Consider the following 14,315-nt stretch of genomic DNA (forward strand, 5'->3'; position numbering starts at 1 on the left):
ATAGGAGGCAAGAGTATTATCTGTGCTTAGTATTTTGAGTTGAGTACGTGAGTGTGTCTTTGTGTGTCCCCTGTTCTCTGTGTTGTTTGATTCCATCCAACTATCCTTTCATTCTTCCATCCATTCATCCAAGAAAAAAGATACGATGTATCTCTTTTACTGTTATTTGGTGTATTTAATTTATAAATTCATAAAGTTGAAATAAATTGTGATGCCAGTGTCAGGGTTCCATGGTTGACAGCCAGAAGAAGATTGTGACAAGGTAAAAATTAAAAGCAGTGAATAAACTTTATTTCTCATCTTTTTACGTATGTTTAAAAATGGAGAAAAAGTTCAGAGAGAATTTTATGTGGGAGGAATGTCAAAGCCAGCAATTTTTTTTAAACAAAAAAGTCAAGATTTTATATTTCTGTCATTAGCAAACTATTTAAATTGTTAAAGAAATCATTATATGCATTGTCTAATTTTCCATGTCAAGTTTTCAAGACATGAACAATGCATAGTGATTTTAGTAGCGCATTAATAAGCTAATCCTTTTTTTTATAGCTGAAGTGTTTTTCTAAAGAAATAGAAATAAATTAATCCAAAAAGAGTCTAACTTTTGTTTTTATGCTGCAGAAACTGAAGAATTTTTGAATAAAACAGCTCCTTTACCATTGCATGTATGGCTGAACTTGTTGCTAGTTAGAAAAGTATGTCAGTATTTGAGGAGGACAGGGAATTTAAAAGAAATTCATCTCCAGTTTAACTTAACTTTAACCCTAACCCTAAATTTGATGCTGGGTTTGGTAAGTTTTGCAATACAAAGTCCTTGAATTACAACAGTTCATTTAGTGACTATTAAAAGTTACAAAGCCACTGAAAAAAGTGAATGATGATTGTTTTTCACACCATGGCAGCATCTCCATGGTCACATGATCAAAATTGAGATGCTTGACAACTGACTTACAGTTATGATGGTTAACAGTGTGATCCTTTTGCGACTGCCTGATAAGCAAAATCAATGGAGAAGCCACTTAATAACCATGTTACTAATTTTACAACTGTTAAGTGATTCAGTCAACAACTGTGGCAAGGAAGTTCGTAAAATGGAGCAAAAAGGTTGTAAAATGGAGCAAAATTCACCAAACAACTCATGCTTAGCAATAGAAATTTTGGACTCAGTTATGGTCATAAATTGAGGAATACTTGTATCTGTTTAGTCTTAGTAGTTGTGATTTTAATCTATCAGTTATTTTTTGACTGAAGTGTAAATACTGAAATCCAACTGCAAAAAATATTTATAAAAGGTGATCCTATAAAATACTATTTAACTATTAAGACAAGATGCTTTCATATCTTCATCAAACCTCGTGGTTTTTTTAGGAATTAAAATATCTAATGGTACAAAACATTTAGAGAAATAAGATTCTATTTACTTGTAGGTGTTTTACAAAATGAGTGGAGATTTCTTTTTCACAGTTTCTGACTCTTACAATTGGAATTTATTTTATTTCAGGCATTGCCCAAATTCTAGTACTGAATATAATACTGTTGTGTTTTTTATAATAAGGAATAAATTAGTCTTTTTTAAGAGTAGAGGAAAGACCAAAACTTAACAGTAATGCAAATGGCCAGCAATCAAATAAACATGGAACAGCATCCCTGAAGTCTATTGAATAACTTGGAAATGTTTTAGAAGTTTTTATTGAACAAAGAAGAAAATGCTGATTTGTGAGAAAATCTTTTTTTATTTCACATATCAAGATTTATAGGTATAATAAAAAACCTGAAGCAGAACGATTCTTGTGATAATTAGGGCTTGCTGAGATTCTGTTTTTCATGCTTTCAGTTGAGGCTGAGACTGTGAAATATCTAGCTTTATAAATTGCTATAAGAGTATGATATAGAAAAGAATTTGTACTGGTTATTTCAATTTTCTTTATATAACTTTATATAAATTTTAAGACAGGAGTCCAGAATTTGAAAGAACTGAAGCATTTTTTCTTGCTAGTATTAACTAAAAGCAGTAAAGCCGTCTTTCCCCCCTAATTTTATAAAATAATATTTTGTAATAATTTGAATATTTATATCTGTGTTTATATATGTGAATGCCATTATACATAAATACTTTATCTAAACTATTAAGCATTGGCATAAATTGATTATTTAATGCTGCTTTTCCTTTTCACTCTGCCCATCTTTGTGGAATTTTGGAAAATGAATATGTGAAGGCAAACAAAAGATCTAAAAATGGGCTAGCCTACACACGCACATACACACACAAAATCCTTAATGCTTCCTTAATAAGTGATAACCAATGCATCTTTCTGCTATCTTCTTCTTCCCTCTCACAAAATCCAAAATAAAACATATGCATTCCATATAATTGCTTCCCCGTACAGATAAACTTAGAGCCACTTCTAGTAAAGAGATAGGAAGTAATTACAGAAACTATATTTTGCTTTGAACTAATTGATCTTGCTTAGCTATCATATTCCTACATTTAAAATAAAATTTAATGGATCAGCTGTTGCTGGCTGATATGTAAGCCAAGTCATTTGTTTTTCTGAAAAACACTATGTAGATTAGTACATAGTTTACTGGATCGATATGTATGTATGTATGTATGTATGTATGCATGTATGTCTTATGTATGTGTGTGTATGTATGTATGTATTTACCGGTCCTGTTTCCTTGCACTGTCTCTGAAGATGATTTATTTATATTGCAGTTCTCTTGAATGACAGATGCCATATTAGCGCTTAATGGCACAGGTGAACAGTAGTTATTAGATGAGATATTGAGAACATCATTTGAGAGAGCATGAACTGAAGCTACATGACCTTTTTGGTGCAGAATCTGTTCCTAGATTGTTTTTAATCTGTTTGGATTAAGTGCCGAGGTTGTAATCCCTTAAATGCAGTATTTGTGATATTTAGTATTCATGTTTATTTTTGTTGAGTATAAATATAAATTATTTTCATGTAGCAAAATAATTGAAATTATGATCTCACAGTTTTTGCTGCCTATCAGTAATCCACAGACATTGTAAAATAGAACAGTGATTTAATTTAGTAGATTAATTTTACTTTTCATGGTATGCATGTTCCACTGAAAATAGGCATAGATTGATAAAATATTCTACAATTCTTTATTGGATTCTTCGATATATATGTGTGCCTTTTCCCATATCCAGTCAATTTTACAAATTTTACAATTTTTCTTGGATCATCTGTCTTTCCTTCATCCATACACATTATTCATTATTAAGAATATTTATGAAACACATCAGAAACTGTCATCAAGCAACAGTGCCCATAGGTATCTGATAATTTGCAATGCTCTTTGTAAAATAATCTGGATTATAAGAAACCTGAATATCAGAAATGCAGTCTTTGAAATATGGTCAATAATTAACAGAATATTGCTGAATCTAAAAACAAATCAATGTTATAAAACAAAAAGCTAGAAAATTTAATTTTCTAAAAATTAAAAAAAATTAAAAAAATTTTTTTTTAGTAAAATGATTAAAGTAAAAACACTGAAAACATTTATCAATTCTGTCTACAGCTGGTCATTCTCTCCTGTGTTGGTGATCTCAGTGGGCCGCTCCCGGTTCAGTCCGGATTGGGTGAACCGGTAGTAGTGGCTCCACCCACCCCGCCCCGATGCTTTTGAGCATGTGCACCAGGGGTGGGTTCCTCCCGGTTCGCACCGGTTCTTGCGAACCTGTTCGTCAGTGAACCCGGAAGTAATTAACTTCCGGGTTCCTAGCTCCTAGCCCCTGTCGCTGGGTGCCTGCGGGGTTTTTCTTTTTAAAAAACGCCTCTCTGGATGATCTTGAAATCCTGCAAGGTTGCTTTGGAAGGGGACAGATAGGCAGATTCCCCCTGCCCCCCTCCCTGGGTGCCTGCAGCCTTAAAGCAAGCGTTTGCACAATAAAGAAAATCTCACGCGCGAGAGAAGTTCTTAATTGCTTTTACTGTTAAGTTTCGGAAGCTTCCAAGGCTACAGGCAATCAGGAATGGGGGGGGGGGAAATCCCTCGCAGGTTTTCAAGATCGTCTGCAGAGGCATTTTTAAAAAGAAAAGGGTCTTCTTGGGAGGGGGAATGGGCTGCGCTCCTGGTTCTGGTATTCCCCCCCCCCAAAAGACCAGCTTCCCATCTCTCCAAATCTTGTGGCTTTTCAGGATTTTCTTTTTAAAAAAAGCCTCTCCGGATGATCTTGAAATCCTGCAAGGTTGCTTTGGAAGGGGACAGATAGGCAGATTCCCCCTGCCCCCCTCCCTGGGTGCCTGCAGCCTTAAAGCAAGCGTTTGCATAATAAAGAAAATCTCACGCGCGAGAGAAGTTCTTAATTGCTTTTACTGTTAAGTTTCGGAAGCTTCCAAGGCTACAGGCAATCAGGAATGGGGGGGGGGAATCCCTCGCAGGTTTTCAAGATCGTCTGCAGAGGAGTTTTTAAAAAGAAAATGGTCTTCTTGGGAGGGGGAATGGGCTACACTCAGAGGAGCCGGCGCTTGGGGCACCCTGAAACAACGCATCCCCGCCGCCTCGTTCTACTCAGCAAGCGGGGACATCCCATCTGTGCTCACTTCTGCTGCCACCACCTCCGCTCCCAAACGCAACTGTCAGATGCGAGCAGGTGACTGAAGCTGCTGCTTGCAGTCATTTATTACTGCAGATAGATTGTGCCTGTAGCGGGAAGCTCTTTGCCCTGTGAGAGCTCCTCTTTGGTAACATCATCAGTGCTAGAAGGGAGTGGGGTTGGGGGGGGAGGAGGAGAAAGTTAGGACAAAAAAGAAAAAGATAAGGAGGGAGAGGACTGTGGGGTCCTTTGGTGTTCTCTGAACGTGGTGGTTTTTAATTAGTTTAGGGAATTTTTATTTATTTATTGTTTATAGAATGTTTATTACAAGAAATGTTATTCCTTTTTGCAAATGTTTTATTTGTGATGCAATATGTTGCTTTTAAGTGTTTAGACCAGGTTTATGTGTCTCAAAGTGGCTGCTTTTCTATGGGCAGGCCAGGTTTGTTGCAAGGCAGTGTGTTTCACCCTCGTTTAGGTAATTCTGAGGTGGTTGATGGTTCTGTGAGTGCCTGCCCTTTATAATTTTCCACATTACCTTGATGGTTTTTATTCCAGTGACTTTGTCTTTCCTGTTCTTAGGCTTAGGGAAAAAAACCTGGTTTCATTGGCAGTCTTTTTTTTTGGGGGGGGGGATTTTTATTTTTTGGGTGTTTTCCTAGCACTGTCATAGTTTGTGGGTGTGGGTGGGTGTGTAATGTCCCACAGTTATCTATGCATTAATAATGATCTAGTAATATTAATAATATCTAGTAATTAGTAATATCTAGTAATAACATCGTCTTGGCCACTCCCACCAGGTCACATGGGTGGCAGGCCACGCCCACCCGGTCACATGGGTGGCAAGCCACTCCCATCCGGTCACATGGGCAGCAAGCCACTCCCACAAAGGAGGCCACGCCCACAGAGTAGGTTCGAACAATTTTTGAAACCCACCCCTGATGTGCACGCATGCGAGCGTGCCCAAACCGGTAGTAAAATATTGGCAATCCACCACTGGTGTATACCCCTGTGTCTATGTAGCAAAATTTTGCCACAAAATAACATATACAGTATGCGAACTATAAGTTATATTAAATTCCTCAGGGTAACCAGGGAACTTATTTAATAATGATTGGAATAACCATCCTTTCAGAGCAAAAAACACAAATATGTTCCACCTGATCTACATGGTCACTGCATCTTGAATACTGTTTTTTGGTTTTTTTTGAGCCTGATAGAAAGGAGAGTGTTAAAGCAAGCGTTGGTTAAAAAAAGCATTTCTGTAATTGGAATAAGTATGAGAATACAAATATTTTGGAGGTGGTGAGCCTCTATTGCCCCCAGTGACCAGGGAATCTTTGTAATACAGCTCAGTTCATATTGCAACTCTTTGTCTCCAATCTGTCAGCAAATTAATTCATTGGCCTTAGCCAAACCCTAATTGAGCAGAAACTCAGGAGACAGACCAATTAGGCTTATTGTACTCATCACATGCATCCACTTTCTAGTTTTACATTTATCCCTTTTAATTAGGAAAATCAACCCATTTAGAGGGGCTGATTTTAACCATATAAGTAGAATTAATTGCCAATTCCTTGCCTCCATCTTGGTGAACCTTGACCAGCTTGTATGCTGTACCGGGGACACATCTGGGTGACATAAGTGGGAATTTTCAGAAACCCAGACTGCAATTTATCAAAACTAAAATCAGATCCCATCTATGTTAATGTTGCATAACATAGCTGGGCAGCAGCTATGTTTTGTATTGAATAATTTAATAGCAGCTAGGATAAAGCATCTTCATTGGCTTCAGTGGTTCAGTGCTGTATTAAAATAGCAGCTACACTGTTAAAGGCCATATTGGAAGCATAAATTAGAATAGGCTAATAGACTAATTCAGCCGCTCTATCCGGCTTGGGCGAACCAGTAGCGGTGCGGTGGGAGGCTCTGCCTACCCACCCGGACATAATCATGTTCTGTTTTTGATGCTCTGCACTTGCACGAAAGGTCCTGCCCATATGCGGAGGTGGCGCATGTGCTCACATTTGCAAACTGATAGCGAAGGTAAGTTGTTTTCACCCCTGATTTAAAGCCATTCCTTTAGTGACTGTTTGAAGTTACAATGACACTGAAAAAAGTACTTATAACCATCCTTAGAATTATGACCATCAGAGCTTCCCTATAGTCATGTGTTCAGAATTTGGGTGCTTTGTAACCAGCATGCATTTATGATTATTGCAGTGCCCTGGGGTCATGTGATTGCTGTTTGCAATCTTCCTAACCAGCTTCTGACAAACCAAGTCAATGACTTCATGATTTACTTAACAACTGTGGGAAAAAGTGTCATTAATTTGGACATGACTAACTCAAGAACCACTTTGCTCAGCAGCAGAAATTCTGGTCCCAATTGTAGTTGTAAGAACTACCTGTATTTAAGAATAGTCTCTGAGGATAAAATGGACCACACTTTTGAATACATCTTCCTTATCCATCACATTGGTATGATCACCTGGTAGCCTACTTTCCTTTTCTATTCTATGGCTGTTGTATAAAATAACTGTATTTCCAAAGTCTCTTATAAGAGCTGCAGTGGTGCAGTGGTTAGAATGCAGTACTGCAGGCTACTTCTGCTGACTGCCTGCTGCCTGCAATTTGGCAGTTCAAATCATCAGGCTCAAGGTTGACTCAGCCTTCCATCCTTCCGAGATCAGTAAAATGAGAACCCAGATTGTTGGGGGCAATATACTGACTCTGTAAACCACTTAGAGAGGACTGTAAAGCACTGTAAAGTGGTATATAAGTATAAGTGCTATTGCTATTACTCTATGAAGTTCTTTGATAAACAGATTTAGATAAGTTAGGTTGTTATTAAAGCATTATTTCCTTTCTTATCTTTTGTTCATCTTTCATCTCTCTCTGTATCCCATTTCTTCCCTGATTTTGCTTGCCTTTTGTTTCATGTCGCCAGTTAACTGTTTTGATATTTTGCTCAAACTAGTTGCTAGCTAACCTAAGTGGCTTGTGTGCTTTCTCTTATCTCAGGAGATAACAACTTGCAAATACCCCCCTTTCAATATAAATATCCTTTCTATTTTTTATTTTTACCAACAATGAAAGGAAACCTTTTCTCTCCCGGGTCACATTATTACCTTCTGACTCTCATTGGATATGGCATGTAGTTTGAGGAGCAGAAAATACGGGTAGTCCATGACTTAAAACAGTTCACTTAGTGATTGTTCAAAGTTGTAACAGCGCTGAAAAAAGTTACTTATGACCATTTTCACATTTATGACTATGGTCACATGATCAAAATTTGGACACTTGGCAATATTTTCGATGGCTGCAGTGTCCCAAAGTCATATGATCACTTTTTATCAACTGACAAGCAAAGTCAATGAGGAAGCCAGAATCACTTAACAATTGAATTCTTAGGGAATGTGGCAAGAAAAATAATAAATATAACAAAATTAAAATGTCTCACTTAGCAACAGCAATTTTGGGCTCAATTATGGGCATGTCAAGGACTACTTGTACTCGTTGTTACCATATACCTATTTTCACTTATATGAATACAGAAATATCAATCTCTTGATCTCATTTTCTGGATACAGATTGGAACTAGATAGTTGGAACCCAACTATGAATGCTAAACAATCCATAAGTATTGACACATCGTGATGAATTTGCCTTCCCACCACTGACTGAATGCAACAAGTGTGTTGCTTCCATTACCTAATAAACTTTGTATTTTCTTACAATCCTGACATCAGTTGTTCATTATATCTCCAGGATCTTCCCATGACTGATGTTGCCCTTCATAGTCATAGTTTGTCCGTCCCCACCAACAATTAAGCAATCCGATTTTGAGTATAGTCTGATTCAGTTAGAATATGACATGGTTAGTCTTGGGGCAGTTCTATCAAAGCATTTGAAATACTGTTACATGAAAAGCAACAGAATGTATAAATTTCATACAGAACATAAATACATTGCAAGTAATTTTTTAATTAAATATGCTTGCTTTTCAAACAAAACATTGGATGCAATCGATTAGCTATTCTAACAATAAAAAAATGGAAGAATTATAAAAAAAAATGGTCCAGGGTAGATTGTGTGTGTGTGTGTGTGTGTGTGTGTGTGTTTGTATGCATTTGTTTATGTGTATATAGGGCAATATAATAAATAGTATAATAAGCAGACTGGTGAATAGCTAAAGCTTCTGAACAATTCTGTCTTATCTTTTCCTTGATTTTTCAGTGGGTTGGTGTGTTCAAGTCACCAAAATTCAACTGGAAGCAGCTTCAGTAGAGAAGATTCTCTCTAGAAATAAGTGAGATCTTCCCATGTGTGCTTTGCAAACACAATCTAAACTACACTTTCCATCCATTCAATGAATCTACCTCCAATTGTTCTGTTTTAACTATTTTTTGATTGTAACATTATTTTTTTTTAAAAAAATAAGATATTTTTTATTGGTTAATAGGACTATATATCTTTAGTTCCTTCTGGAATGGTAATCAAGAACATATATGAGCCTATTCAAGCAGCCAAAATGTTTCTAGGATTATAGAACTGCTTCAAAAGCTGCTCTCAGAAATCTCTATGAAGCCTCCTTTACTTTTTAAAAGTTATTATTTAAATAATGTGGTTTTGTTCATGTACATGCTGCTGACAGATACAATTAGGAACAGTTTCTAAGGCTGCTAATGACACAGTTATTGAAAAATGATGTATTCTTTCTGAATTTGCATAGGCTATTACCTAAAATGGGGAAATCTAAATGTCTGATAGTGATTATAATTTTATTTTTATCAAAATGGAATATAGAACCCTGTAACATTAGAACCCTGTGAACATTTGTTAAGCACCTTAATCATATGCTAAAATGTTTTATGAATACATTGCAAAGTTTAGGGCTTCATTGTTTTTAAAAACAAGACATTACAATTTTTTTTGGTTATTTATACAGGAGCCTTTCTCCAACATAAAAAGTTTTGTTTTCACACAAATCACCAATACATTTTCTTTCAGGATGTTCTAACCTGCTAGGTAGGCCTTGTTTAACTATGAAAGTAAACCAAATGTAAACCTTGTTCCACCTGGACTCCATCTGTGATTCTCTTGTCTTCACAATCTGTCATCTGTTTTTCCTCTGCGAGTGCTTTTTCATTTCAGATGGGTGCTTTTGCCATGTCCCCCTCCCCCAAAGTTATACTTAGTGGTAAGTGACATTGCCAAATCCTCAAGTTCAGCCAGGCAGATTTGACAAACTATCAGCTGAGCTGAGACCCTACACTGATGATCAGGGTATGCAATTAATAGAGACAGCTTCATTTCACAGTGCTGTGACTCTTGCTTTACTACTTGGAATCTCACAGCTATGGATTTCTGTTAGTAGCCCCTCCAAGAAAAAATTTCCAGCAAATAAACCTGTCACACAGATAACATTTTTTTTAACTCAACCATGAAGAATCTCCTTCTGTTCAAGTTTGATTTAACCTCTGTCCTATGGTACTATAGAGTTATTTCATCCCAGAATGTCTTTAAACACGCTCATTCTCTCTCTCCCTCCCTCTCTCCCTCCTCCTCTCTCTCTTTCCACCCACACACATATTCACTCTTTCCCATACAAACTAGTATTATGTTTTTTAAATGATTTTTTCACAGTTTTACATTTATACTTGGTTCACATTTTTATTAAAGGACTAATATGTTATTTTCCCCATATGTAAATAACCTTTGACACAAGTTTCAATGCTGGTGCAGTTGCCTTTCAAACCCATTACTAGCCAGACCTATTCAAACATATTTCAACAAAGTCTTTTAAAATATCATTTTACTTTAGTGTTTTCCATATTTGGTGATTTATATCAGATGTCAACATTTTACAATTTAGCTCTATTATTTTCAATAGTATATACACTTTGTTTAATCTTTTAGGAATCACTTTTGAGTTCATTTATTTGTTCACTTTGTGTACCGTGAAATACTGCTATTTCAATTTCCCCCAAATTTTGTGTTTGCGTGTGGGGGGAGTTCCATCTTGACTAATAGATTTCCATTTAGGTATAGAATTAAGCTATGACTGTCCAGATTCCAAAATCAGATGTATCTTATATATAATATTTCACTGTCCCACTTTATGCTGAATGGCATATGGAACTATTAGCACCTATCATTCACTTGTTTTCAGGAACAGGAGATTGTATCCATACTATTTACACATGTATTGAATTTAAATGGACTCTCACCTGTATTGCATGTCTGGATAGCTGACAATACTTAAAAACAGATTAAAAGCAATATAACAAAATTATAAGTAAATTATATAGCAATCAGGAAAAATAACCAAGTAACAACAAGTAATAATGACTTGAAATAGGTAATAGAACCAAAGTACATACACTACCACAGTATTATTAATGATCAGCCCATCAGTTTCTCTAAAACTGATGACAAAATATCTGCAATTGACAATGGCTCATAGAAGCCATTCACTACCCATGAAATGTAGACAATTGTAACATAAGCTATTTTTAATGCATATTTCCTACATGTATAAACAACTGTTTCGCATTGGTTTATAAAAAAATGATAATGTTAAGAATTGAGTTTGATGTCCCAGTCTTAAGCAAGCAAACAAATTCTTGATTTAACTGAATTTATGCTAACCTCAACTGTTTCAGAATTGACATGATTTGAATTAGTAAACAAATCCCCCCCTCCAGTTTTGTTTCTGAACTCCTCTTATATTAAAAGTGCTGGGAAATGTTAAGGTCTTTTCTTTCTGGCTTAAGATTCTGATGGTTTTGTGAATGGCAGCTGGTATGAGATATAATATGACTTCTCATTTATCCTCCCCTTCTGCTCTTTTCATTCCTTGACTGGCATATTTTGAACAATAGACCATTTTGCAGACAAGGTTCTGGTGTCCTAAGTGCTTTCTCTTAGTAGATGTGACTTAACATTTATTTTCATTCTAAGCTTTTCACTCATCATGTCTTTAAATTAAAATTGCGTTGTTAATCTGCTTACTTAGAAGCAAGAACCAGTGAATGTAATAGACCTTCTGAATTGACATCTATAGGATTGTGCTGCCAATTTAATTTAGTTATGCCATAGACTTTTGTGAGCTGTTTGCCATAGTGGAGATTTGCATATATATTAACTTTGTCATCACTTGATGATTTGAATGTACCTATGTCGATTTGATGTGTTTGCGCAAAAAGGTAATAGTCAGTAAAATTGATTGGATATGGGAAACACCCACAGAGAGTGGGGGGATGGGAATAATGAAAGAATTGATGTATTAAACTATGATATTTACAAGTCATCATTTTAAAATGTAAAACTAAAGCAAAACCTTTTTCAGGAAGAGACATTTCTCTATTGGGTAAACAATAGTGAATGAGTCAATTTTGATAGACATTATGAATATATATATGACAGTTCCAGTATTATTCTCTGGAAAGAGAAAAACATATCTGAGAAATACTTGGCAGGTGATAGCAAATATTTTGCTAGTGTGCAGCCAGAAGATAGTTCTATTTGAAAATTTCATTCACACTATTGCTGAAGAACCATTAAAAGTTCTATGCATACTTTTGCATTCAGTGTAACTTTTTGATGGAAGCACACATAGCTTTTAAACCCTATTGTCATTTCAAATAAGTATATGGAGGATTGTTTAGTTGAAATTATTAGTGTGACTGATTCTCGTGGATTTTGGGGTCTTTTTTCTGCACTGTCCAGTAAAATATGTCTTCCATACCAATTTAGCTTAGAGATCTAGGTTGTGTAATAGTTATGCTGATTTCTTATGTGTTGTGTGTTGTAATGATTTTCTTTACTGTTGTTAGCTTTCCAGAGTCATGAATTTGAGATAAGTGAATGTATAAGGTGAATGAATGGACACATTGATAGATGGATGGATGGATGGATGAATGAATGAAACATTTTACAGTGAGGTGGTTATTGTATAGTAGCTAGTCATATTTCCTGAAGCTTGGCACATATCCCACATCAGACCTACAAACACATAATTGTATATTAAATGCCACAAAAAGCATACTGTTATCCTTGTACCGTTGTAGTGATAGCAACTACAGCTGTAATGATAGTGACTACTACAAGGAGCTAAAAACTGGCATGGCCAATGCTTTTTTCTTGCACTTGCCTCCTAATTTGAAAATAATTGTTTTGTTGATGGCCTGTTTTAACAGATTAACCTTAAGCATGAATCCATTACTTTGATAACTTAGTTGGCCATTAATATTGTTATGAGGGACACATATTTAAAATAATACATGGTTGTTTTATTTTCTATGAACAAAGAGCTGCTCTGAACCCTCTACCTGGTGTATTGCTTAAGTAACAGTCTCAGTGGATTTGTCTTTTGTGCATGCATATACAGTACATGCCCAGAATACTGGGAAAGATTCCTCCTAGCAGCCAGCCTGAGCTTTCCAAAGACTGTTCGCTTGCAGCGTGTCCCTCCAAATATTTTCACAGTAGTTGCTTATTATTGTTGGTTTCTTTCTGCCAACTGAACAAACTGCAGGTGATTCTAAAATGAATATTTCTTTTACTATGGGAGAAGGGATGAGACTCACATCTCAGAAGATAAGATCATTGCTAGCATAAAGATAATATGTAAAGAATGGTTACAGGAATACAATCTTTTTTGAAAAATATTTCTGTGCTTATGGAATTGTGAGGGTCGTACAATAGCAATGAAGAGTTGATATTAAAATTCATGTCATCTCAGGTTGGATATAAGCTAATAGAAAATGCTGAAAAATTTCATATTCTGCTTTTGAAAATTGCATAAGGTCTTCAAGTACAATATTTTGGAAATCCTCACAACAAATGTGTGAAACAACCAGAATTAGTAATCTATATTATATGGAAACAGGTTTTTGATGACAGAAAAACGTATTGTTTATCCAGAGTCGTGCGACTGGATATAAATTTATTAAATAAAACAAATTCATTTAGCTCAACAAGTTCATTTGGAAACTGGCTTTAGAACAAGTAAACCTATAAATCTGGGCTGCAAAAGTCTGAATGAACACTGGATGATAAGAAAGTGATATAGAAAGTCCCATCATTTTAAGGCCATCTTTTGGAATCCAGATTTTTGCAGCCTGGTAGCTCTAAAATAATAGAATTCCAGCTTCAGACAAAAATGTGAATGTCTTCATTAAAAGCATATATCATATGTTTTCTCTGTACCTGATACTGAGGTGTGTTTAAAAGAAGTTATATTTAAAATGATACCTGTTTTGTTTCCTTCTTTCTTAGCCTGTGGACGTGGATTCTATAAGTCATCTTCACAAGATTTGCAGTGCTCCCGCTGCCCAATGCACAGTTTTTCAGACAGGGAAGGATCTTCGCGATGTGATTGTGAAGACAGCTATTACAGAGCACCTACTGACCCACCATATGTTGCATGCACAAGTGAGTTATTCTTGAGTTGCTTCCTATTGCTTAGCCAATCACAATCATTGATTTCCCATTCTCCCATTTAGTTCTGGTTAGGACACAAAGCAACTGTAGAAGCATTTTCAAATGTGTTTTGCAAAATAGCAAAAGGAGGAGAAAGTTAGAAAGAAACAATGTAGAATCCAATAAATTTAACGGCTGCATTTTTCAGCATAACCTGAAGCAGACGCTGAATAAACACATAACTGAAAGAAGGAGAATATGATTCTCGTAGATATTTTCAGCATGATATATCTAAGGTGGCACAACATCAAATTAA

The 14,315-nt window shown here is 35.8% G+C and overlaps 1 protein-coding gene across 7 annotated transcripts in view; it reads left to right on the top strand.

Annotated features, from left to right (window-relative positions):
- EPHA7 (EPH receptor A7) overlaps nucleotides 1–14,315 on the top strand; it is a 161,863-nt gene that overhangs the window by 36,214 nt on the left and 111,334 nt on the right. For all 7 annotated transcript variants that reach the window (XM_087718731.1, XM_087718733.1, XM_087718732.1 and 4 more), the window contains exon 4: nucleotides 13,856–14,011. In XM_087718731.1, the coding sequence (XP_087574857.1) occupies nucleotides 13,856–14,011 (156 nt within the window). The remainder of the gene's footprint in view (nucleotides 1–13,855; nucleotides 14,012–14,315) is intronic.

The sequence above is a fragment of the Thamnophis sirtalis genome, unplaced genomic scaffold, assembly GCF_051295495.1.
Source record: "Thamnophis sirtalis isolate CommonGarterSnake01/CBP01778 unplaced genomic scaffold, rThaSir2_p1.2 scaffold_6, whole genome shotgun sequence".
Lineage (NCBI taxonomy): Eukaryota > Metazoa > Chordata > Lepidosauria > Squamata > Natricidae > Thamnophis > Thamnophis sirtalis.